General features: G+C 42.1%; 1 protein-coding gene across 1 annotated transcript in view; it reads left to right on the top strand.

The window, feature by feature from the left end:
- The first annotated feature begins 15,702 nt into the window (after positions 1–15,702).
- LOC147880292 (ABC transporter G family member 11-like) overlaps positions 15,703–25,355 on the top strand; it is a 67,118-nt gene continuing 57,465 nt past the window's right edge. Inside the window, exons 1-2 of the mRNA XM_087371073.1 lie at positions 15,703–17,061; positions 17,389–17,468. Coding sequence (XP_087227199.1) covers positions 16,623–17,061; positions 17,389–17,468 — 519 coding nt within the window. The 5' untranslated portion in view covers positions 15,703–16,622. The remainder of the gene's footprint in view (positions 17,062–17,388; positions 17,469–25,355) is intronic.

Below are 25,355 nucleotides of genomic sequence, written 5' to 3'. Positions count from 1 at the left end.
CGAAGGGATTCCCGATGACCTGTCGGATGCTAACCTAGAGATTAGAACCCATTCATGGGATGTATTGGTATGACTAAATGTTAGAATTTCTACTTGATGATGTCTTCCACAAAGAGATGTCTCTGGATCAGCGGAAGTGAATGGCACTAAAAATCCGGCCTTTCATAGTGATCGCAAGGATGCTCTTTAGGAGGGGCTGAGCAAGTGCTCAGGCGGTGTGTCCCAGAACATGATCAAAATGCGATGTTAGCGGAGGCATATCAAGGGGCTTTGAGGGGTCACTTTGTAGGGGAAATTATGGCTAAAAAAGTATTCCAGGCTGGTTTGTGGTGGCCCACCATAATCAAGGATGCCCATGAGTTTGCCAAGAACTTGTTGAGATATCGAGCTCCACTCGTGATATGCTAGGGTGACCGTTGTGCATATAACATGAGCAATATACACTTGGCAAATAAACTAGTCTATCATGCTAGAACAAAGCACAGTGAGGTGCATTATCACTATGTGCAGGAGAAGGTTCTAGTAGGTCTTATTGATCTAGTTTATGTCAGCAAAGAGGATCAGGTAGATAACATATTCACGAAGGCATTGGGTGCAGAGAAGCTGCACAAGTTCAAAGACCTGCTTAGTGTGCAGGAATTGGAATTGAGCTTGAGGGGGAGTGTTGAGATATTGAGCTCCACTTGTGATATGCCAGGGTGACCATTGTGGTGGAGACGACTGCTACGCTCAAACTTGCCTGCATAGCGGCTAAGAGTTTGGTTTGAGACCCACATATAGGGTTCACCTATTCTTTTGTACTAAGGGAGTTCTTTTGGCTTTCACAACTAAGAAGAGGAAAATTGCTTTCAGCCTCCACCTTTGTGTATATTCCCCCATTGTGTATGTGAGAAAGCTGCAAGTGAGACTCCTTCCTTCTCTCCCACTCTCTTCACAAAACTATGCGTTTTGTCAATGAGACCATCATCCAGTGAATGTCGACTGTATACTGTTCAACCCGATTCTACCCTTGGAGCCATTTCAAAAGTGGGGGTTGGATTTTATCGGTCCCTTCAAACTAGCAGCTCAATTCAAAGGTAATAAGTATGTGGTGATGGCAACAGACTACTCGACCAAGTGCGTGGAAGCTCAAGCATTACAGGATAATAGGGCGGGTCGTACGGCAAAGTTCATTTACCATAACATCATTACACAGTTTGGTTGCCTGATCGAATCAATCAATTGCTAGTTCCTTACGTATTTATTCGAGTCCAAATATTTTAGACTGCTTGTAGCATGAACAAATGCATTTAAATCTTTTGAATAATTGTGTCAAATGGTTTTGATTGAAAACTAGAAGGTGTGAGAGAAAGAGCCGCCATGAGGCCACCACATGCATGCAAGCAGCGCTAGCTACTACACTAGCATGTGTGAAATACCAACTTTCACGTACAGAGCATGATGTCGTGAAAGATCATAGTGCAGATAGATGACTCGAGAAAGAGTGAGATGTGGGAAAAGGCAATTTGCCATCCCACACCTATGTCCCTAGGCAAATTACCACGTTTATAACCATCCAATTATGTCGGGAGGGGGCAAGACGATTGGATGGTTGCTCCGTCTCGAGGTCTAGCGCACTTACTGAGTGTTGGCAGTTTAAGAGTGAGTGAAATGATTGTTCCATGCAACACATACTCGGGAAATAAAATTGTCCAAGACTGGAGAAATGTTTTTGATACGTGGCAATTGAGACTTTTGCTTTCGAAACTTTTGCACATTATTGATCTATTAGTATGTGCATACAAACGTGAACATGCCTCCAGAGAAATGAGGCTGAAACCTGCAAAATCTTATGACTATGTTATGCTCTAACTGCCACAAAGTGGAGATGTAACATCAGCCACCAAGAAGAGTACACAGGTTTAGGAACTCGTATGCGCAAACAATTCCTAGGCGAACCTCAAAGATAGATTGGAAGTGCAAGGGTCTAGGAGTGGAAAGGGTGGTAGCCATTTTGGGTGGTTAGATTGCCACAAGTGCAGACACGATTGTGGATGAAATAGTCACACCCCACCAGTCTCAACTTGTACTTGAAGAAAAACCCATGGGTCTTGAAACCCCGCGCGAGCAATCAGCGACTATGGAAAGCTGTTCGCAAAGTGCAACCACACACAGTAGTGGCGCGAGATCCCTTGCACAGTCGACAAGTTGCTCGAACAACATATGGAAAGAGGACAAAGTAGTAATGTGCCTCGTTCAAATGCTCATGTACGTGTGCAACAATAGTCCTTGGAAGCTTCCTTCAAAGCACAACATATCAAGAAGGCATAACAAGATGTGTTTAAAGCTATTTGTTGCATGGGATATCCGTTGACCATGGTGGAAAGCCCACATTGGAAAAAATCCACGACCTCTGTTGCTAAAGCTGGCCCAGGTTTCACAATGCCTAGTTACGATGCCATTCGTAACAATATGTTGGATGCATACTACAATAGGATGAAAGAGGAGATGCAATAAGTGGTTTATGATGACATCAAAGGGAAGGCTTTCTGACAGTCAATTGATACAAGCGGTGAGGCAAAGATGGGAGAATTCATTACAGAGCAGTTAAGTAGATGTATTGAAGATATCGATCCTGACAATATTATTCAACTGATTAATGATAATGCTAAGAATTGTCAAAAGGTTGGGAAAATTATAAATCGCAGATATTGATGTATTCGGGAATCGCCATGCTCGTGCGATTGTCTGGGCCTAGTCTTACACCTGAGACAAACTTCTTCAAAGTTACTGTGGATGAGGCTAGGAAGGTTGTGTTGTACTTTCTTAACCATGAGCGATTACTGGGTATATTTAGGAATCATCAGCCTGCGAATCACCCGCTAGAGCTTCTGAAGCTAGGTGAAATGTGTTTTGGCACAAACTATATAATGATGGAGCGGTTGTTAACCAAGCCCTTGCAAAAGTCGCAGAGTGGATAGCCAAAGCACACTCAAACAAATCTCATAATGAATTTGGAGACTTAAAGGCGTTGATTAATAATCCGATGTTTTGGAAGAGGGTATCCAATGTAGTGGAAGCTACGAAGCCAATTTGGTTTGCAATCTGTAGGTTGGATGTGAAAGGGCCAAGCATGGGAAGTGTTTATATAGCATGGTGGACTGCTAAGAGGGATGTTTTGAAGGAATATGCAAGGCCAAGCGAAGGTGGATATAGCGTGACTAAACGAACCATGTTGCAAAAGATGGAATCAAGCTCACAACTCTTTGCACTATGCCACCCATATATTAGATCTGCAATGGTGGAATTATTGCACAGAGACGGATGTACAGATTATGCAATCATGCAATGATCTTCTTGGACGTTTCTTTGAGGATAAGATAGAGTATGAAGCTCTGCTATTAGGGAGCTTTCAACTTTTTGAAATTGTTCTTCATTATTGCTGATGCGTGTTGATGTAGATGTCGATGTCGATGTCGATGTTGATGCCTTCAACTCTCTTTCTTTTTCAAAAGAGAGGATACACATTACTCAAACTTTGGATCTGGAAGATTCTTCAAAGTGGTTGTCAATGAGCTGTACTCTGCAAGCATGCTTTTAAGAAGGATTGCAAGTGCATCTTTTCCCCCTACTTTTGCATTTATGCCTTCTAGTTGGGTCATAATGCTTTTGATTTTGTTGACAAATTGTGCCATGGATTCATTGAAGCTCATGTGCAAACCATAGAATTCAATCTTAACATAAATTTCTTGGTTTTGGGCTTTTGCACCAAATACTGTGTTCAACTCATCCCATGCATCTTTGGCATGATCCTTGGAGTCTATATTATGAATTATGTTTGGACCCATGTGCAAACCAATGAGTGATAGTGCTGCTTCATCTTTTTCCCTCTAGGCATCATTTTGTGCAGTGGTTATGTCTTCTTTTACTGTCTTCCAAAGTTTTTGATGCATCAAGAGATACCTCATTTGTCTAGACCAGGTGTGAAATCCTACCCTAGTGAACTTCGCAATAGTTGGGGTGCATATTGCCATTGCAAAGGTAATACCAGTTGAAGAAACTTTCAAATTTGGCAGTATCTAATTGCATACAACAAAATTGACTTGATAGGCACGTAGAGCTCAAAAAGGAGATCAATTTTCCTTCTGGAGCGTGCGCAAATTCTTCTTGGATTGCAAGTTATGGCTTGTCGAAGTTTATGAAGAAAGAAGAGGTGGCCTTTGATGATGTGGCACAGGAATTCACATGTTGTACGCAAAGTGTGCTTGTGAAGGGACTATGTGCTTATTGGCTGAAGTGGCATAGTTAACTAACCACATAACTTAACCATGGCTACTGTGGTTAACTTGACAGAGTTAAGTCTTATCTGCCATGCAGCAAGAGCTTGACCCCACTACCTAACCAAACCCAAACTTGTGGAAAAAACTTGATTGGTGAGTTATATTAACCAGACTTACTCAACCAAGGTTTCAAAACTAATCCATGGTTAGTTTTGATCCTACCACGTGTCAATCAATTATGCATAGCCTTTCAAAGGAGGAAGATGCACATGGGTGACGACGATTGAGATGTGGAGCAGGGTGCATTGCTGAAGCTCAGATGGATTGCTTGTATGGGGTGTAGAGAGGTTTGCTAGCCATTTGGAGCTGTCACAGAGGTCCTTCGTGCAGGGTGGAGACTCCAATTTTGTTGCGCAGCCATAGAGCCGGGAGCGCCAGAGCTGGGCTGGCGCTACTATTTGTAGATGGTCGATGGCTGAAGCTACGTTGTTGTTGGAGAGGAAGTCATGGGTAGCTGGACTGGTTGGAGGTCTATCATAGTGGCTTGCAGTTTTCCTCAGGTGTAGCGACAGCGTGGCTACTAGAGTCGTGGAGCTGAGTTAGTTCTAGAGCTCGCTTGGACCTTGGAGAGGTGTGAAACCTAAGGAGGAGTTTCTAAGCAAGTAGAGGGAGTTTCTAGCTACGGGCCTCAAGGCTTCCAACATGACATGGAAGATCATTCTTGGGCACCATTCGATTTGAACGGTCGGCACTCACGGTAATATGGTGGAGCGGGTGGATCAAATCTATCCAATTCTCAAGGCAAAGAGCGTGGATCTATACGTGAATGGGCATGACCATTGTCTGGAGCACATGACGAAGAGTGGAATTGAATTTTTGACCACAGGAGCGGGCTCAAAGTCATGGAGAGGCATGGATAACAATGAAGACAAGACAGGTCTGTAGTTCTATTACGATAGGTAGGAGACGCCCAGGGCAGCTTTCATCACCATTTTTTAGCATAAGGAATCTCACAATCAACAAAACAAAAACTCTCTCCCTAAGGATACTATGAGTGTGCCATTTTCTTTTTCTTCTATACAAGAACCATAAAAAACACTCACAAATCTACCTAGACCTAGTGGGCAACCGTGAGCTCTGATACCAAAATAAAATATAAGATAAGATACACAAATGGACTGCCACTAGCCTAGGGCAACAAGATTAGTGAACATGCTAACGAGGATAAAACCAAACAAGGAAATCCATGAGAGAGAAGACACAAGCTGTAGGCAACACTCAACAATATATTCCAATGTGCATAATAGGCTTCTTATATAGAGAGAGCCCTTTGAATAGTCAACATCTGTGAGATCCTCTCATCCACATTTCTCCTTGTGGATATCGTTGATCCACATCCTCACATCATGTAGTCCACATCCTAGGGTGGCTACTTTAATACATTCCTATACCATACCTTCACCTCTAATTATGTGCTCGTGGCACCATATTCCTCAACAAAAATTCCTCCAAGATTTGACAAAAATGATGACCACAGTACCCACAACTGTCCAAGAGCATAATATTGGCTTTAATGTTACATCCAGATAGTGATTAACAAAGATATGGCCATAGGGGAAAATCTTATTTTCTACAACATTGTTTTCCATGTTTTCTTCTACTTTCTTTTATGAAAAATACATTCTAAAATTATGAATCATGTCATTTCTATCAAATCTGAGAGGAATTTCACCATGCCTCACAAGGCCATGTTGTTTGAGATGATGCATCTCATTCTAAAAGGATGAAAAATACATTCTAAAAGGATGAAAAATACATTCTAAAAAGATGAATCATGTCATTTCTATGAAATTCAAGAGGAATTTCATCTTGCCTCAAAAGGCAAAGTTGTCCAAGACGTTGCAAGGAGACTAGAAACCAAAAACCCCCACATCATGAATTTGGCCATTTGTGGCTCCCAAAAGGCCAAATTTGTGCCATGGGGTTTTTCTAGGTTTTTGGTCTCCTTGCGAAGTCCCGGACAACTTTGCATTCTGCAACATGGAGAAATTCCTCTTGGATTTGACAAAAATGATCATCACAATGCCCAGAAATTGGCTAAAAGCATAATGCTAACTTTAATTTTACATGCAGTAGTGGATGAAATGTTAACACAATTAATAGGATGGAATATTTTAAGCCATGGAGGAATATAAAGAATAGCAATGAATTTAAACAGATATAATAGTAAAGAAGGAAAATAGTAGATTAGCATACAAAAGACATGTATTCATTAAATAGATTGGAGGAGAAGATTATCAAAAAAAGATGTTTGTATTCCAAAATGTATTACAAAGAGGCCTTACAACCTATCTTTCTTCTTAGCAACTTCTAATACATCAAGAATAGGGGTCTTTGAATCCCCTAGTGCACTCCTGGATTTAAACCTAATTGTAATAGCACTAAGATCATCCTCTTTTGGTACTACCAAAGACATAGCTATTGTCATCAATCCCCTACAATGAATATTCAATCCAAATACATAGATGGTAGCCAAGTGGTAGACCAAAATGACCTTGTCCATGTTTCGAGTAAAGTTGAAATACCTAACACCATGCGATAATGCCTTGCACTTCAGTAGTTTTGTAGGCCCTTGAGGAGAAAATTTGATATGGAAGACCACGATGTGTTGTGCCACTTCACCGAGGTAATGGGCTAAAGAATGATATCACCCAAATGCTTTGCAAACATGGCCCCATCGAGATGAGATCTCATTGACCCCGAATGACTCATGCAACAATTCAACAAACATTAGAAGACCAACAAAACAAGTTATACCAGAAGACCATCAAAACATAAAACATTGTTCCAACTTACCACTATAGCATTGCCATCTGCTATTCCTTCCTTCCTTGGAACGTTGATGGATCTCTATGATGTATCATGTTCCATCTGAGATGTGGAAGCTTTCTCTTGTTTTATCTTGGAAGTGGAAACTTCTACATCAGAGGGATGTGCATCATATATTGGTGACATGTCTATATCTCTCAACATAGTCACCATTGTCAGTGGAAAGTCTTCCATTTTTTGGTCATCTAAATCCAAAATTTTGAGATATTGGACACTTGCATCAACATCAATCCTAGATAGGACTCCTAGTGCCTCGTCCTCTTGTAGTCCAAAATATACCTTGATGTCATAGAGGAACACATATTCTTTTCCATCAACAACGAGGAGGGGGCACAATGACCATATGTATGATACTGGGTCCGTGGTCTCCGATGCATATGCTTAATATATGCTTGCATGGGGCTCTTACAGTAGGTCCAACGCCTCAACTACTTTGATCTCCTCCCTTTCCTAGTCAAGATTCGGTTCCATGTATAGGTCAATGTCTAGTCTAGGGAGGAGGATATCATCACAGCAGCAACTTTGATAGAGGGGCTTCTTGACAATGAGGACTATCACAAAAATGGGTGAAGCACTTCACAAACTTGGGTTCATCTAGGAATAGATACTTGATGTAATCTATTGAAACTCATATTTTCAAAGACACATCAATTGATATGAAAAATTACCGAATTTTCTTGTAGCTAGTTGATGAGATCTTTGAAGTCATCCTTAGCTCATATATATGTGCCTAAGACATGTACTATACACAAAAAAAAACTCTTTTTTATGATTTGCAAATGTACTTCGTGTGATGAAATCATGTAAACACAACTCTTGTGGAATCCATGGAACAGAACTCTTCATGAATCCATGAAAGATGTGCCCAAACAATGATTAAGGGAGTGAGGTAGTTTTGAGGGTGGGAGTTTCTATGGCTCTCTAAAAGTGAAATTGAGAATTGAATGTAAAAATGGCTCTTACCTCTATATATATCAAAAGCCTAAAAATTAAAACCCTACATCATGAAATCCCCAAAAAATTTGGAAATTTTTTGACATGAAAGAATAGGAAAAAAGCATCAAAATAAATTACACCTCATTTTGAATGTTCTCCAATTCTTGAAACAAGAACTAGGAAATGGAAAAAATTTAATGCTACACTAGTCAAATATATTGTTAACTATCTTCAAAGTTGCAGGAGGAATTCATAGTTAGAGTCAAGGGGAAGCCACCAGCCATTTGTTTTCTTCCAGTGCATGTTTTGAAAAGCTAAATACAACATTTGATATTATATATGGTACCTAATAACCACATTGTCCTTACATGCGTGACATTGAAATAAATCACCATTTTGTTCATCTAACCTAGTTCCCCAATTCATGCCAAATAAAATTTCAAGAGCATTTTCATCTACACGCTTGTAGGACCACATAGTTTTTGTTCTATGCAAATGCATATTCTAAAAACAAGAAGGAGATATGTGTAGAGGCATAAACCAATATGACCTTGCCGATTTGGATCCAAATGTGAACTTCACTGCCATGCCCGCATCCTTTGCATTGTTGTCCTTGTATGATTACAATGTCCTCAAGTCCAGCATGTTTCAATCTATGTCTTGAAGTTGTGGTGTTGCAATGCTTTACAAATGGCCATAGCCTGATGCTGTCCTTGGAGTGATGTATGTTGCATTATACCAATACACATTCTTATTTTGCAAGGATGCCAAATTTTCCCTAGCATGCATTTTCTTACATAAATCCTCATGAATTGTAGTGAACTTTCCTATGAATGACTCAACCGGTTGCCACTCATCAAAGTCCAAAGTGGAAACATCTTCCATGAATAAGAGCTCATATAAACCAAACACAGACTCATCATTACACTTGCAAGTGAAAAAGGTGCATAGATAGCTCAAAGACTTACAGTGTGATAGTATCCTAGATTGATTGAATGATGGAGGTAGCCGCATGTCTTTTCCCATGTAGATATGTTGACCTTTACAAGCCATCCTTTCTTCCCAAACTTGAACTTCAAGATGATTCCCTTTCACTCATGCAAATATCCCCTCTATTGCTCTTGGGAAGCTCCTTTGGACCTTTGGATGATCCTTTAATGAATATGCAATCATTCAACCTGTAGCACGGGATCCACTCATACAATGCATTTTTGGTGTTGTGGAAAACACAAGAGCTCACAACATTTCATTTTCTTGTAGTTGTGTTTCTTGTCATTCTTGCAAAGGTCACAACTACACAAATGGGACTCCTACATAGGTGGTGTAGCTTGGAGGGAGAGAGAAACTCCACCAAAGGTATAGAAGAGGGAGAGGGAGAGGGACACACAGACACGCATGCATGCACATGCACACACACATGCATGCATGTGCGTGTGCACATGCACGTGCACATACACACACACACATAGAGGGGGGGCCAGTGGGTAGAAAAGAGAAGCTATTACAACCAAATGAGAGAGAGAGAGAGAGAGAGAGAGAGAGAGAGAGAGAGAGAGAGAGAGAGAGAGAGAGAGAGCTACTATTTCCAAATGAGTAGAGGATGAGGGGCTAGAGGAAGAGGGCATAGAGAAACAGGGGGTAGAGGGTAGTTGCAATAGAGGGAAACCCCATATTCAAAAAATAGAGGGAGAAACATACTAGATTAGGACAGTGGACTAAAGAAAGAGGGGCAGACCACATAGAGAGAGGGGAGGGAATCAAAGCCCACCACCCAAAAGGACCCAACTCCTCTTAAATGCCATTTGGGGCTGATTCGGGGAAGGTGCATGGGTTTGGGGGGGGGGGGGGGGGAATGGTTTGGGTGATTGTGAATTGATTGCAATTGTTCATGCATTGAAATGTTGTAGTTCAAGTGGATCACCAAAGTTTAAATATGTTCTTACTCAACCTTTGTTGAACAATAAATGGATGTCATGGATGGATCTCATTTGATCAAATATATTGAGGGAAAAGAAAATAAGGTGGTTAATGTTCTGAGTAGACATTCTCTTGTGAATTCTTTAACTGATGTTCATTCAAATTTAATGGAAAACATTAAGGTTGAAACTGAACAAGATTCTTGAGAAACTTGCCAAAAATCCTTTTAAAGGAGCTAAAGGAAATTTTCACTTAGTTTTGCAATGACATACTTTGTGTGCCTAGTCAACCTTCTTGTAAGCTAAAATTTTGCATGAATGTCATGATGCACCATTCTCTAGACATGCAGGATATAACACATACATCAAGGTTAGAAAGTATTTCTTTCTGCCTAATTTGAAGAATGATGTCCACTACTATGTTAGAGAAAGTTTGCATTGTCAATGAATTGAAATTGAACAACAAACAATGCCATGTCTAATGGAACCCTTAGAAATTCCTCTTTGAAAGTGGGAATCAAATTCAATGGACTTTATTACTAAGCTGCCTAATACTAAGGCCCAGTGGGTATTACTCTGTCTTTGATTATTTGACCAAAATGGCCCGTTTGATTCAAAGTTCACATCTAACTTTTGGCAAGTTACATTTAAAGCCATAGGGACTAAACTTAAAATGAGCACAACACTTCACCTACAAACAGATGGGGGAATCGAAATAGTGAATCAATTTTTAGAAGACATTCTTAGAATGTTTGTCAATGAGAGGAAAAACAATTGGATTGAATCCTTATCTTTGGATGAGTTTTCTTACAATAATTCATGATATAGCGCAATTCAAATGGCTCCCTTTGAAGCTGTATATGGACAAAACTATCATTCACTAGTAAAATTTTTTGATTCTTCTCAAAGTTGAAATTTCAAACAAATTCTTGAAAGAATGGATGAGGAGGTCAAAACACATTAAACATTGTATTAAAAGAGTACATGCGAGACATAAATATTACTATGACAAGAAACATAGTTTTGGAAAATTCAACCTGGGCAAATGTTCTTTTTGAAAATTATTCCTAAGAAAATTAATTTTAGTTCTTAGAAGGGATACAAGACTCTCAACTCGTTTTTCAATACCTTTTATAATCTTAAAGCGGGTGAGAACATTGGCTTACTAGCTTGAATTTCCTTAGAACATCAAAGTACATCATGTTTTTCATTTGAGTTTGTTGAAAAGTTATGTTTCTAATCCCTCTCATGTTTTGCAGGACATATCAAGAAGATGGAACTTTGAAGTTTGAACCTCAAATATTTTTGGATAAGCAAACAAAGCAACTTAGGGATAGAACAATAGTATAAGCTTTGGTAAAGTGGGATACATGCTACTTGGGTAGGTTTAGATTCATTGCTTGTTGAGTTTCCTCTTTTACACTCTAAGGATAGAGTTTTCAAAGAGGGGGACATTGTGACACTTCATATTTTTTTATTTAAAGCTTTTGGAAATTCATGTCATAGAAAGTCTTTAGGATAGCTTATTTTGATATTTTATATGTTTTGACAAAGTTTTGGCTTGCATGGAAATGTTAAGTTTTGTTATTTAAATGTTAATGCTCTTTTGTGACATACATTTTCATGCCTATTTTGAAGTCAAAAGATGCCAACAAAGTGATTTGAGCTTTAAAATGTGCATGGAAGGTTGTGCCGAGACTTTGCAGGTTCTAAGGGAGGGCTCAAATGGAAGAATTAGCCTTGGAAGGAGTGATTTGTTTGGTATTAAACCTGTATTAAATGGATAGGAAATTTGTGAAAGGAACCAGAGAGCATTATATGTTTAGGATAAGCAAAGGATGGAGCATGATAGATGTAAAGGCAGGGAAAAGCAGGTAAAAATGGAAAAATGCAGGTCATGTCTTTTAAAAAAAGTAGAAGACACTATTTTTGTCATAACTTTTGATCCACAACTCAAAATGGGGAGTCATTTTTTTGTTAGAAAGTTGAGATGGCGATCTACAACTTATTAGAAGAATTTGAGATCAAATTTTTAGATATATTAGGTCAAACATTAATAAAGACAGCAATCTGGCCAAAGTTGAATGTTTTAAGACCACCATGCACTAGCCCCATAAGTGTAGATTCCATTTCTTCAATCCTTTCTAGTTTTCAACAAATTAAGAAAAAGTTATGGAGTGTTCCCTCAAATGGGTGTGCATAATTTCAGCACCACATTGGAGGACCCTTTAACCATACCAAATGGTCTCGAGTAGGTATGTCCTTTGGTTGAGGGGAAGCTCAAGTAGTGTGGTTTTGAATGATTACATGATTGCATGTATTTTTAGAATGATTTTTTGATATTCTTGAATAAATTATTGCATACTATACTCTTTAGGATGCATGCTTCACATGCTATATATCACTTGAAATGATTTAAAGATCTCAGTCAAAATGTTGATTCCATATGTTTTGGCCTTATATTTGAGCTTGGAATGTGTACTATTGCTTCGAGTCCAAGTTTGTCAAATTTCATTGAGCAATGCATAAGTTATGGGTCACACAAGCTAACCATATGCAATAATTCCCTAAACTTCTTAAAAGATGGCTACAGTCAATCATGTATTGGCCCCCCTAAAAGATGAAGAACAAGTTTTGGTCATTACCAATGGAATACTACCATCTAGACTTCGAGTTTTGATAGCTTCTTTTGCATGATCCAAGGCAACCATGAGGGCATGAAAAATGCAAAGCTAAGGCAAAATGTTGACCTCGAGTTACTAGCCAACGCAGGTCAAGTATAGGTCACTATGACCAGCTCGGATGGAGACCATGCATGAAGACATAGGTGAAACTGACTAGCAAGTAGTGCGATTCCGAATCAATAGGAAAGGACAACAAGGCCAACACAAGGAAACCAATCAACACCAGTGGTTTAGTGAGTTCTAAGGTCTTGTGTAGGAATGCAGTACATCTTAACTACCTAGATCCATAGGTATTTAGAGGATGATTTTGATCTAGAAAGGGCGCTCTCCCCATCCTCTAGTTTCATCTTGTTAGGAATTGCAGAAGCTAGAAGGAGCTAAGTCTAGCTTCTCTCAGAGAGTGTGTTGCCTTAGCCAAGATGAGAGTAATAGTGTGTCTAAGCATTGAGTTTCTAGCTAGCAGCTATTTGTAACTAAGTGGTTCTCTTCTATAATACAAGAAATGTTTGCATCTTTTGTTTCCTTTATATACTTTGGAGCACTTTTATTACTGCATAGTCTTTCAATGTCTAAGTTATGCATCCCAAGCACCATATCTATTTACCCATCATCACTCGAATGTAGGGCACAAACTCAATATGTATTATGTTACCACCCTCATGTGCTATCTAGGGCCGAGGGGAAAAAGTCCATATATAATATCCATGGATTTCCCACAAAAGTTTTAAATATGCAAGGAAAATATATGATGATCTCCAGTCCTCCCTACCACAAAGAATAAGGTTTATACTTCAAAAAACATGAAATATTTTAAGACTTGCACATATTTTTTATAAGACCCAAGGGAGGGGGTCTTTTCGATGAGGGGGGTTAAAACAACCCCACAAGGAGAGATGTGGATCAGAGGATCCCATAAGTGTTGACTATTCAAAGGACACTCTCTATATAAGAGGCCTATCATGTATTGTTGAGTACACACACATTGCAAGAGATATAGATTTGCAATCTCCCTCTCATGTCTTATTTAGTGTGCTTTGAGCCTCCTTAGTTATCCCGCTGATCTTGTGTGCACTAGGCTTAGTGGCAATCACATGTTGGCTCTTTGACAAGGAGGTGGCTACTATGCCATTGGAAATGAGGCACTGGCAGGGGGGCTGTATGCTAAGGGCCTTCATACATGGGAGGATATTTGGGATCCACTCTTGGAGAATTGGATGCCGATGCCTCAGTTGATTGAGAAGTTTAGGATGTCCGTGGAGGAAGCACGTAGAGTGGGACAAATCATCTTGAGTATCCCACAAGGCTGGCCAACGAATATGCATCCCTCAAATGGTTGAGATGCGAAGGAATGGGAATGGGGAGGCAATGTTCCGTTGAACAAGAAGATTGTGAAGATGCTTGATAAGGTGGTGGACTAAAAGGAGAAGTGGCGTGAGAGGCTGAATGAGAGATGGTTAAGGGACGATCTCATTTTTATCTCGTTTTTCATGCAACGCGCCACCACTACCGCTCAATAACCACTGTTTCCACACAGGCCAATGCTGTGCGGGTGCCAGCATTTGAATGGCGAAACGGATCCGATTTTTGAACTGAAGAAGACGGAGATGGCCACCAGTCATGGGAACTCACTCCCTGAGCTCGATGAGGTATCTTGAATACGAGCATTTGGCGTTTGGTGGACACACGTAGTCAGCCCGCGGTGATGCGCATTGGCAGGACGGCGCTGATGATCTTTGTTGCCCTCCACTTGCCTTTGTAAACCAACGCCGATCGCGATACCAGTTCCGCGGGAGCTTTCACCAATCCCACTGAAATCACTCCTCCTTGTATTTTGACAGAATCATTCAACGCGGATCGCGAGGGCTCTCGGACTCCAGAGTCACGAGCTCGTATTTTGACAGGATGACTAATCTTTGAAATCACTCGTTCTGGTCTTTGTACGCGATCGACTTGCCAGCGCCGTCCTTAAATGCATGCGGATGATGATGACAGTCGCAGCTGAATTGAATTGTTTATTATCATCAGCTGAGAGAAACAATTGAGAGAGCGAGAGAGCAACCTACACTGTCCAGTACTTAATACTTATGACTGTCAGGGATCGATGGTCAAGGAGGAGCAATGCATTCAAAGCGTTAAATGTGCTGGTAGCTGCAGCCTGCGATGCACGACGCACGTATTTATACTAGCTCTAGCAGGCCGCACGGCACCGCAGTTTGTATCTAATGCAGCAAAATTTACAGACCGAGGAATGCAACAATTCGTGAATCGTGTTGATCCAATGCAAGTGCTAGTAATAAGGTGGCGGGTGGTAAAATGAGCGAATTGCAAAATTATTGTAGTTTTCATGAATCTGGGAGCTGAGAAATTAAGCGCGGGAGTCATGGATCGATCGATCGACAGAGGAGCTGGGAGTCTTCGAATCAATTGAATTGATCGATCGCTGCATAGATGGATCGATTCATGAACAGACACAAGGATCACGCTCTCGAGTTAATCGATCTTTCGAACATCAGATCAGTTTCTCGTTCCGACTGCAAAAGATGATGATGCCGGATTTGCAACGCAATTAATTAACGCAATATCGATCTGCTCTTGAGTGATGATGAACACGTTTGGGATGTAGCTACAAAAGGTTGTATCACTCATCGTAGCTACAATGGTTGCCGTCCTCTCATCGATGCAACAAGAGCAAGCTATCAGCTTTTGCCCGCTCTGCAGCTTCATCATCACATCCACTGCAGTTTCATCATCACCTTTCCTAAATTGCTTTCGAGCATCATCGTCTTCAACTACACGCCTGCCTTCTTGCTTTCATCCTCTCTTCTCTCTCATTCATCGTTCTCCCTCAATCGCTCTCGAATCTGATCATGCTTCCTCGACCAATAATCGAATCAGTACTCTTCACACCTGAGCTTCACTGGCCTTATTATCTCTCTTACCTCAAAGTCTCATCAACTCCAATTCTCTTCTCTCTCATTCATCGTTCTCCAGTTCTCTTCTCTCTCATTCATCGTTCTCCCTCAATCGCTTTCGAATCTGATCATGCTTCCTCGACCAATAATCGAATCAGTACTCTTCACACCTGAGCTTCACTGGCCTTATTATCTCTCTTGCCTCAAAGTCTCATCAACTCCAGAGCACGAATAAATAGCCTTCTGCATCTGCGAGCTCCAAAGTCAGTACTCCCCGTCATCTCGATCAATTACCGCGAAGAGTCGGTGATTGGTGAAGAGTGAGGTTTACACCAGCCACTGCCATCGGCTTTGACGCGAGGATAATCAAAATTCTGTAACAAAAATCGACATCGACCCGTCCTTGTATGCTGTATCTGAAGTTCTTCCACCGTTGAAGAGGTCGGTTTACGGCTGGAAACGTCTTCAATTATGGTTGAACGCTGCGTTCGGATGTGAAATAGCCAGCTGTCGCGCTTTGTTGATATTTTTGGTGGGCTACTCACGGTTGAGAAGCTTTACAATCTGTTGAAGGTGTGCGCGTCTCGTGAACACCAGTCCTGACTTCCAACTGTCGCAGGATTAGCTGGTATGAAAGAATCAAAAGGTGGAGTTGAAGCCTTCCTTTCGTCTCCTAGAGCTAGCGTGCTCTGAGCTGGATAAAGAGAAGGAAATGTGCGTGCAAAGGCTTGCGAACTTGTTAAATTGTTGCGCTCAAACTAGGATAGTATCATCCAACTTGAAGCAAGCTCGTCGTCTGCAACACGTACGTGCACACATGAGTGTGAGAGCCTCGCAAGGAGCAATATGACAGGAAAATTTTTAAGCTCGTCGGCATGCATTGTGCCACGATTCAGAACAAAGGATTTCAGATGTTGTTGCTAATTTTATAGTGAGACGATGAAGCGTACGAATTGAAGTACGCTGTGGCGAATGGGTGGAGTATCTTCGATAGAAATTGACTGAGGATTACCTGCAAGTCTTTAGATGAAAGACATTGATCTGATAAGGCTCAGGCAATTATGGATCGATGGATTGATCCGTAAATTGAAAAGGAACATTTCCTTCAGTAGGAGAAGACAATCCATCGAAATGCCGATCACACCGCCTAGTCTTGCTGGTGATATACTTCCCTTAAGAAACTTTAACATGCTATATCAACCTTCCCCGACCCCGAGCGTGTCTCCAACATCCACGACAAGCCCACTCCCCGACGTAGCAGATGCTCTCGCACAGTATCAGAATGAAATTCTGGGTGGACCGCCAGTCTCCCTAGTGTGGAGGAACTTGAAAGTGGTTTCCAGCCCTCAGGAGGAATCACAATTTGTGCTGGATAACGTATCGGGATTTGCAGAGCCCTTTTGCTTGGTTGCAATTTTGGGTCCTTCGAGGTCTGGAAAATCGATGTTACTCGATGCCCTTGCAGGTGCTTTCCGCTGGTAGCGATTGAGAACCTACACACACTTTTTCCATTTTAACTCACAATAAAACCAGGGCTGGGGTGGAAGGGGAGAGGGGAACCTCCCTTTCGGTCCACTAGAAAACAAACGAAGAGTAGAGAAGACCAATCCTTCTAATGTGGCAAACGATCACAACAAAGAAGAGGGCGGAGAGAGACACACAGCATCACACAAATTTAGAGAGAGAGAGAGTTTTCTTACCTGCTGCACTCCTCACGTAACTACATTTCCTTGTAACATTGTTGGACTGGTGTACGCTTATTTTCTAAACAAGACATTGCAATGATATGTAGGGAAACTTTCTCGATATGCAACACTGGAGGGAGAGATCCTAGTGAATGGCCGAAGACAGCAACTCACATATGGCACTTTAGTAAGTCCCCCAAGCGATTGTAGTCTCGAATTGTTTTCTCCCGATGAAGGGCCTGATAAGCGATTATTCGTTTTCTTCTGTCAAAGTACTCTAGAGAAAACTACTTATGTTGTCAATGCAGCTTTTGGGAGTGCTCGAGTGTAGAATTTTTTGGACTCTTTTCTCGAAACGTTTGTGAACCTATTGGTCTTGAGACATCCAAAACTTGCATATCTGTAACAGGCAACAAGATAAATTTGGGCAAGTTTTGTAACCTGAGGTAGATGAGCTTGGATTGATCAATACTAGTCGTTACGCTGGTTTATTGCTTGGATATATTTAGGTACGTTAAGACCTAGTCTAGGTGAGTTGGATCATAGTAGATAAAAGCCTCTTGCTCAATTGATGGTAAGATGTATTTTGTCTTTTGTCATGAAATTCACAAGAAGCATTGCTGACCTTTTCACCATCTTCTATGGCCGCGATGACTTGTGTGCATAAGTTATTCTAGTTGTCTCTGAATAGGTGTCCACGATGTTGGAAAATAGGTATTAGTATTTGTGGCGGGGATGATCAAGGTAAGGCGAAAGGGCAAAATTTAATACAAAGGGAAGAGGAGCGATTAATTTAAGCCGGCGATTCTGGATTCTTCCGCCACGCGTGGCTTCTTGAGAAGCTTCTCCAGAGGGCTCTGCACCACTATAAAGACCAGCAGAGCAGAAGGAGAGGGGAGCTGCAGGAGTGAGAGGCAGGGGACAAAGAGTGGCGGAGCGGGAGGTTAGATGGTAGGGCACAGAGTGGGAGGTTAATTTTAGCAATTAACCTATGCTAATTCTCGTATTTTTGCGAGCCATTAGGGAGCCTTTAAAGAAGTTTGCCCTAAGAACTTTCAACCGAAATCAAAGGGAGTATAAAGAACTACACGTTCCTACTATGCTCAAGGGCATTAGATGGCGTTCTAGTGACATACCAATGTTATGATGGACTATGATTGAGATTTTTCTAAAATAGAGCCTTTAAAGAAGTTTGCCCTAAGAACTTTCTACCGAAATCAAAGGGAGTATAAAGAACTACACGTTCCTACTATGCTCAAGGGCATTAGATGTTGTTCTGGTTACATACGAATGTTATGATGGATTATAATTGATTTGCCCATGATGGATGGCCAAGAATGAACATTTATGTTGTTCTAAGTGTTTTCCCAGCATGCAAGTTTGTCGAATGTGTTTTTCTAATCCAATAGAAAAGAGAACAAACCTACATCCCCACATTTGGAGCTTCAGGTTCATATGGGTTGTAAGCAAAGGCTTAAATCCACACTGGCATATGACTCAGTTGAATGCTTTCTATTTCAATCGAACAAATCTACATCGACTTAATGCACTTGCAGAGCAAATCTACATCGAAATGAATGCACTTACAAAGCAAACAAATTGTCACGAGCATCCACAGCCTGTGGCATACTTCACAGGCTACAGTGCCATCAAATACCGTCAAGCAACCTCAAAAGACAGAACATGTGAAAAAAAAACAGAGTTCACCTTCTAGTCAAAAAGTCAACGAGTTGACTTTTTAGCTGACCACGTCGGTCAATGCCTATATAAGGCTAGCCCCTTGGCCTCATTCTTCATCGCTCTAGCCTCAGCCAACAACAGCCTTTGGGACTAGGATTAGGGCAGGAGAAGTCTGCACCAGCCCTTCAGCTAGTCTACATCGGTTCAATCTGGTACAGTAGTCCTTAGTTCTCTCTTTTGTAGTGAGGGACCTCCCTCTATACCGTAGTGTCTTTTTACAATTGTATTCAACACTTATGGGGTCGACATTTGTTCTTTATTCATTCTCCCTCACCGGAGGCCCGCTATATTTTCTCCCTCTGATTCTCACACTCACTCCACAGCTCCACTTGTGTTTTGAGTGCATCATTCCTTTAGTTCAGATAGTATTGAGCAGGAGAGAGCGCCCCGTTACATTGGTATCAGAGCTTCAGAATTTCTTTCCTGAGATAGGGAGGGCCAGGTTAGGGACAGCTCCACTGTTTTATGGTACAGACAAGATCCGGAAAGGACACCATGAGTACAAGTGAAGTCCAACACGGGTGGGGATGAGGGATCCGCTTCCCAAATGCTACCCCCATAGATACCCTGCATAAGCTCTAATGTCTGCCATGATGACTATGGTGCAGACTATGATGCAGATGTAGCAACAGCAGTCCCAGAGTCTCTTCAACCGCATGGTTAAGCTTCAAGAAATGCGGGATGATCATGAACAGCCCGCCAGAGAAACGACAGAGTAGCTCAAGAGTCAAAAAAAGAACGTGATCGGGAGGCTCAGGAGGCCAGGGAGCTCGGAGACCGTACTGCTCGGGAGGAGAACGAAGAACAGTATTGGCAACGCCTCATTTCTCTACTCTGACCACGTGGGGAGGAAAGGGAGAGAGTCCAACCATGTGTCAAACATTCTTTACCTGGGAAGCTCAACTTCACTCGGTACGATGGTAAGCAAGAACCTTTAGTGTGACTTCGTGGCTCAATCAGTTTGAAAGTTACTTTTCAGTTGTGCCTACGAACGAGAACGAGCAATGCTTCCATGAACCTCACAGGCGAGGCAGTCACTTGGTGGCTCAAGTGGCATAAGGACCACTATGATGTAGAGGAGGCACCTCTTTGTAGATGGATAGAATTCTTGAAAGGCATCCACCCACGGTTCCTGCCACCCCAGTACCTGGACATGCTTCAAAGTCAGTACGATGAGCTACGCCAGGGGCATTGAGACAGTGAATCATTACACCAAGTACAGTGATGTTCGTGCAGTTGTAGCTGGAGGAAAGCCAGAAGCTGAGCAAGCTTCTCCATGGGCTGTATTCAGACATTCAGTGATATGTACGTAAGAAGTACGAGGAGTCCACCCCAGGTGATGGTGGGAATGGGTAGCAGCAGAAGAGTTGAATGGAGAAGGATAGCAACAGCCACGGTGGGTACTTGGATGCAGCGACACGAGCAACCTATGCCAAAGAGAACCGATGCTTCCATTGTCATGTGCTGGGCCATAAGAAGGAAGATTGCCCACATTACCAAAAGCTTTGAGTAGGAGGAGCTGCGTCAAGTGGTTCACCTATAGCTTCAACTCCTATAGGGACAACCTTAGTGAGGAGCTTGAAGATCAGCAAAAGGGGAGCCTCGTCAGGTTCCCAATAATAGTTCTATGGACAGACTGGTCGTCAGAAGCTCCTTATCCTGGCAGATTCAAAGCAGTTCTGAGCACATCATCTCCACCAAAGCAGCTAAGAATGCCCAGTTGCCTCTCACGTCGATGGATTCTATTGCCTTGAATGCCGCATTTTCGGGTAAGTAGATGGAGAGCAACATCGAGGTCTCTTCAGCCACTCTGAAGATCTCAGGGTGGGTAGATTGCCGCCACATGTTGGGATAGGTTCCCTCTCCCTCTCCCTTTCACCGGCAGAACCGTAGCTGGTCATGCTCTATACTCCTTCATGGATGGATACAGTGGGTACAACCAGGTTCGTGTGCGAGAGCAAGGTCAGCTAAAGACTACCTTCGTCACCCAATGGGAGACCTATGCTGACTGGATGATGCCCTTTGGTCTGTGCAATGCACCGGCAACGTTTCAACATCTTGTCACCAAACTCTTTCAGAAGAACATCGAAAAGTTTCTTGAGGTATTCTTGGATGACTTCTCGGTGTTCAATGGTAAGAATGCTTCTCACCTCGAACCTGTTGTTCAAACTGATCACATCAGTAAGTTGAGGTAAGTTGAGGTGGGTTTTTGATAAGTGCAGAGAAGCTAGGTTGTGCTTAAATCCTGACAAATGCTTCTTCCTCGCCTTGCGAGGGGTTCTCCTTGGCCACATTGTCTCGGGCTGAGGGAATGACCACGGACCCAACGAAGGTGGAAGTGATATTGACCTTGCCTATTCCTCGCAAGTCCTTTTTGGGACATGTGGGTTATTATAGAAGATTCATCAAGTTCTATGCCGACATAGCGGTGGCACTGACGAAACTCCTTTGCCAAGAGCAGTCCTTCAACTGGTCCACACCTCAACAATTGGTGGTTGACAACCTCAAGGACCGTCTAGTAAAGGCACCCATCTTGCGGCAAACTCAATGGGATGTCGTTTTCCATGTGCATGTAGATGCAAGTGGGCTAGTGATTGGCGCGACATTGGCCCAACCAGATGAAGAGCACAAACTCTGAATGGAAGCAGAAGAAGGAGCTTCCAGGAGGGACCTTGGTGAGTCAGGAGTCCAGCCGACCCAACAGGTGTCGTGCCCAGTAGCTCACACCTTATCTAGCAGGATTGCATTACTTGAGGATGCCTTGCAGCAGTTATTAGTGCAACAGTTACAGGCAAATGCAGGGCAGTATGAACTTAGAAGAGTGATACACAGTATGTCTGCCAGACCTTCTCGAGATGAGAAAGGAAAGGCTCCAATGGAACCGGAGTCTAGTATCCATACGGTCAAGCCTCGAAAGGCTAAAGTACTTAATATTGCCAATTATAGGCCGGAAAAGTATTCTGGTCGGACGAATGACCGTAGTTCTGATGTCATTGAGACCTGGTTACACAAATGGGACGAGGGGTTCACCATTTGTGAAATCAGAAATGATATCAAGAAGATCTGCGAGGCCACCCACATGTTTAGTGAGGCAGCGGATCGGTGGTGGATTAAACAATAAAAAGATGGTATTGCATCCACTACCTGGGAAGGGTTTAAAAGGGAATTCAGAAAACACTTCTTACCTACTGACGAAGCATCCCAAGCTTGGAATCAGTATAGAAACCTTCGTCAGAGAAATTTGTCAGTGGCAGAATACACTGATAAGTTTCGAGAGAGCGTAATGAAGGTTGATGCACCCCTACCTCAATCAATCCAAGTGAAAGATTTCATATTTGGATTGAATGATCGGATTAAAATGGAAGTTCGGGCTAAGTATGCGAACACGTTGGATGATGCAATAGCCGTAGCCCTGAACTATGAAGATGCCAAGGGCAGCAGGCCAAGTGGGTTTGCACAGGTCGGAACCTAGTATGGGTACCAGAAGAAATCTGGGTTTAAGAAGAAGTGGATTAGTAAAGGGAGTGGTGCTCAGCCGAGTGGTCAAGCCAAGCAGGCGAAACCAGCTGAAACTCCTAAATCAAGTACCACCATTGGAGTGAAGAGGAAAGTAACACCAATGGCAGCCCGGGCTTGGTCTAAGTCTCCCTTAAACCTAGAGCAAAGAGAAGCCTTCAGCCTCATCAGTGGAAGGATTGTCCACGAAATAAGGATCGTCGGATGGCTGAGATGGTAGTCTCAGAATGCGACGTGGAAATGGAGGGAAGTCCCAGAGTGGAACAGATGCAGATTTAGCTAGCGGGATCTTCTCAGAGATCAGTACCTTGTTTGTTATGTGTGTCTGTTGCTAAGCTAGTAACGAGTGCACCTAATAACATCCTATCTAAGCCCGCAGCAACGGGGTATACAGCCATTAATGATACGGAGTTAATTAAGATGAAAGGGCAAGTGGCCAATCATGATGTCATTGTGTTATTTGACTCGGCGTCAATGCACAATATGATTAACTCCAAGCTCGTGAAGAGGCTGAAGTTAAAGACTAGTCCATCTGACTATGCGTATACAGTCAGGATGGCAGATGGAAGTTCAACTGGAGTATGGGACCAAAGGGTTACTCAGTTGGAGCTTCGTATTCAGGACTATGCTGAGAAGCTTGATTTTGAAATAACTAAGCTTGCTCATGCAGATATACTGGAAGAATACCTCAAGTTGGGGCAGATTCAACCAAGTTTCTCACCTTTTGCTTCGCCAGTGATATTAAAGAAGAAAAAGGATAATACATTTCGCCTCTGTATAGATTACAGAGCATTGAATAATATCACTACTAAGCACAGGTATCCGATGGCTTGGATTGATGATTTGCTAGATGCATTACATGGAGCCGTGATTTTCAACAAGATAGATCTTAAGTGTGGCTACCATCAGATCCGGATTAGAGCCGAGGATGTGCATAAAACCGCTTGCAGAAGCAGGTTTGGTCATTATGAGTTTTTGGTAATGCCCTTCGGACTTACCAATGCTCCAGCTACATTCGTCATGCTTATGAATGATTTACTACGTCCGTATATTGAAAAGTTTATAGTACATTTTATTGATGATATTTTGGTATTCAGTAAAAGTATTACTGAGCATCGTAAACACTTAAGAATAGTGTTCAGTACTTTAAGGAAAGCCAGTCTTTATGTAAATAAAAAGAAAACTATACTGTGTATGGTTAGGCTTGAATATTTGGGATTCATAATTACTCCAGAGGGGGTAGAAATGGATCCAAAGAAAGTGGTTGCGATACCGACTTGACCAATCCCTCAGAGTCTGACTGCTTTGCGATCATTCTTGGGATTTGTCCAATTTTATAGAATGCATATCAAAGGATATTCCGAAATAGTATCGCCATTGACTGATCTGACCTCAGATAAAGTACCTTTTATATGGAGACAGAATCAATAAGAAAGTTTTAATACCATAAAACAAGCTGTGATCACAGGACTGGCGTTAAAAATAGTTGATCCCCGGAAACCGTTGTTCCTAGAAACCGATGCAAGTGGCATTGCGGTAGGAGCAGTTCTCCTTCAAGAGGGAAGGCCAGTAGCCTTTGAAAGCAAGAAGCTTTCTTCCTCTCAAAGGAATTGGCCAACTCATGAATTGGAGTTGTATGTTGTTATCTATGCTTTGAAAACATGGAGGCATTATTTGTATGGTTCAGAGTTTTATGTGGATGTGGATCATGATACTCTGAAACATTTCTGTAAACAGCCTGACTTGAGGGGCCGCCAAGCTAGGTGGGCAGAGCTCATGCAGGAGTTTAATTTGACAATTCGGTACCGAAGAGGGAAGGATAATAAGGTTGCTGATGCGTTGTCTCGCATTATGCACAATATGAGTTTTACGGTATTAGAGAGTGCTCTAATGACCGAGATTAGAGAAACTCAAAAGGTGGATGAGTTTGTCCAGAGTCTATGGCCTAAGGCTCATGTGTTAAAACCCGGGGAAAACGAAAAGGATGACCTGGCATCTAGAAAAGGCCAAACTTATGCAAGATATACCATGAGGGATGGTATGCTGAAAAGAAATTGCAAGGTAGCAGTACCTAGTCAGAATGATCTCAAGCAGAGAGTCATTCAACAGTGCCATGATAGCCCATGTGCGGGACATCCAGGAGTTGAGAAGACATATGATCTCGTGAAACGAGATTTCTTTTGGCGAAAGATGAAAAAGCATATTCATGAATATGTGACACGGTGTTTTTCGTGTCAGGTAAGCAAGGCCTTTCGGGTGAAGCCACCCGGACTTTTACAGCCCTTGGAGATACCACTAAGTAAGTGAGAGAGCATTTCCATGGACTTTATTGTAGGGCTACCTACGACACAAGGTGGTTATGATTCTATTCTTGTGGTGGTTGACCTTCTAACCAAGATGGCTCACTTCATTCTGACTAGAGAGTCTGTTAGTGCCCCGCAAGTGGTGGATTTGTTTATTAGACATATATTTTGTCTGCATGGATTGCCTAGATCCATAGTGTCAGACAAAGATGTCAGATTTGCCGGTCATTTTTGGACAGCGGTATTTGAGACACTAAGGACTGAGTTGAGAATGAGTAGTGGGGATCATCCTGAAACGGATGGTCAGAGGAAGAAAGTCAACCAGATTTTAGAGGATATGCTGAGGGCATATGTGTCATTGAGGCAACATACGTGGGACAAGTGGTTGCCATTGTTAGAGTTTGCCTATAATGATAGAAAACATTCCTCTGCGGAGTTTAGTCCGTTTGAATTGAATTATGGTTATAGACCAGCAAATCCAACTACAGTTGGAGTACCTCAGAGAGTGCCTAGTG

Source organism: Dipteris shenzhenensis, chromosome 32 (genome assembly GCF_047967505.1).
Source record: "Dipteris shenzhenensis isolate YYH24624 ecotype China chromosome 32, Dip_SZ_1.0, whole genome shotgun sequence".
Lineage (NCBI taxonomy): Eukaryota > Viridiplantae > Streptophyta > Polypodiopsida > Gleicheniales > Dipteridaceae > Dipteris > Dipteris shenzhenensis.
This window is presented reverse-complemented; position numbering and strand designations above follow the sequence as displayed.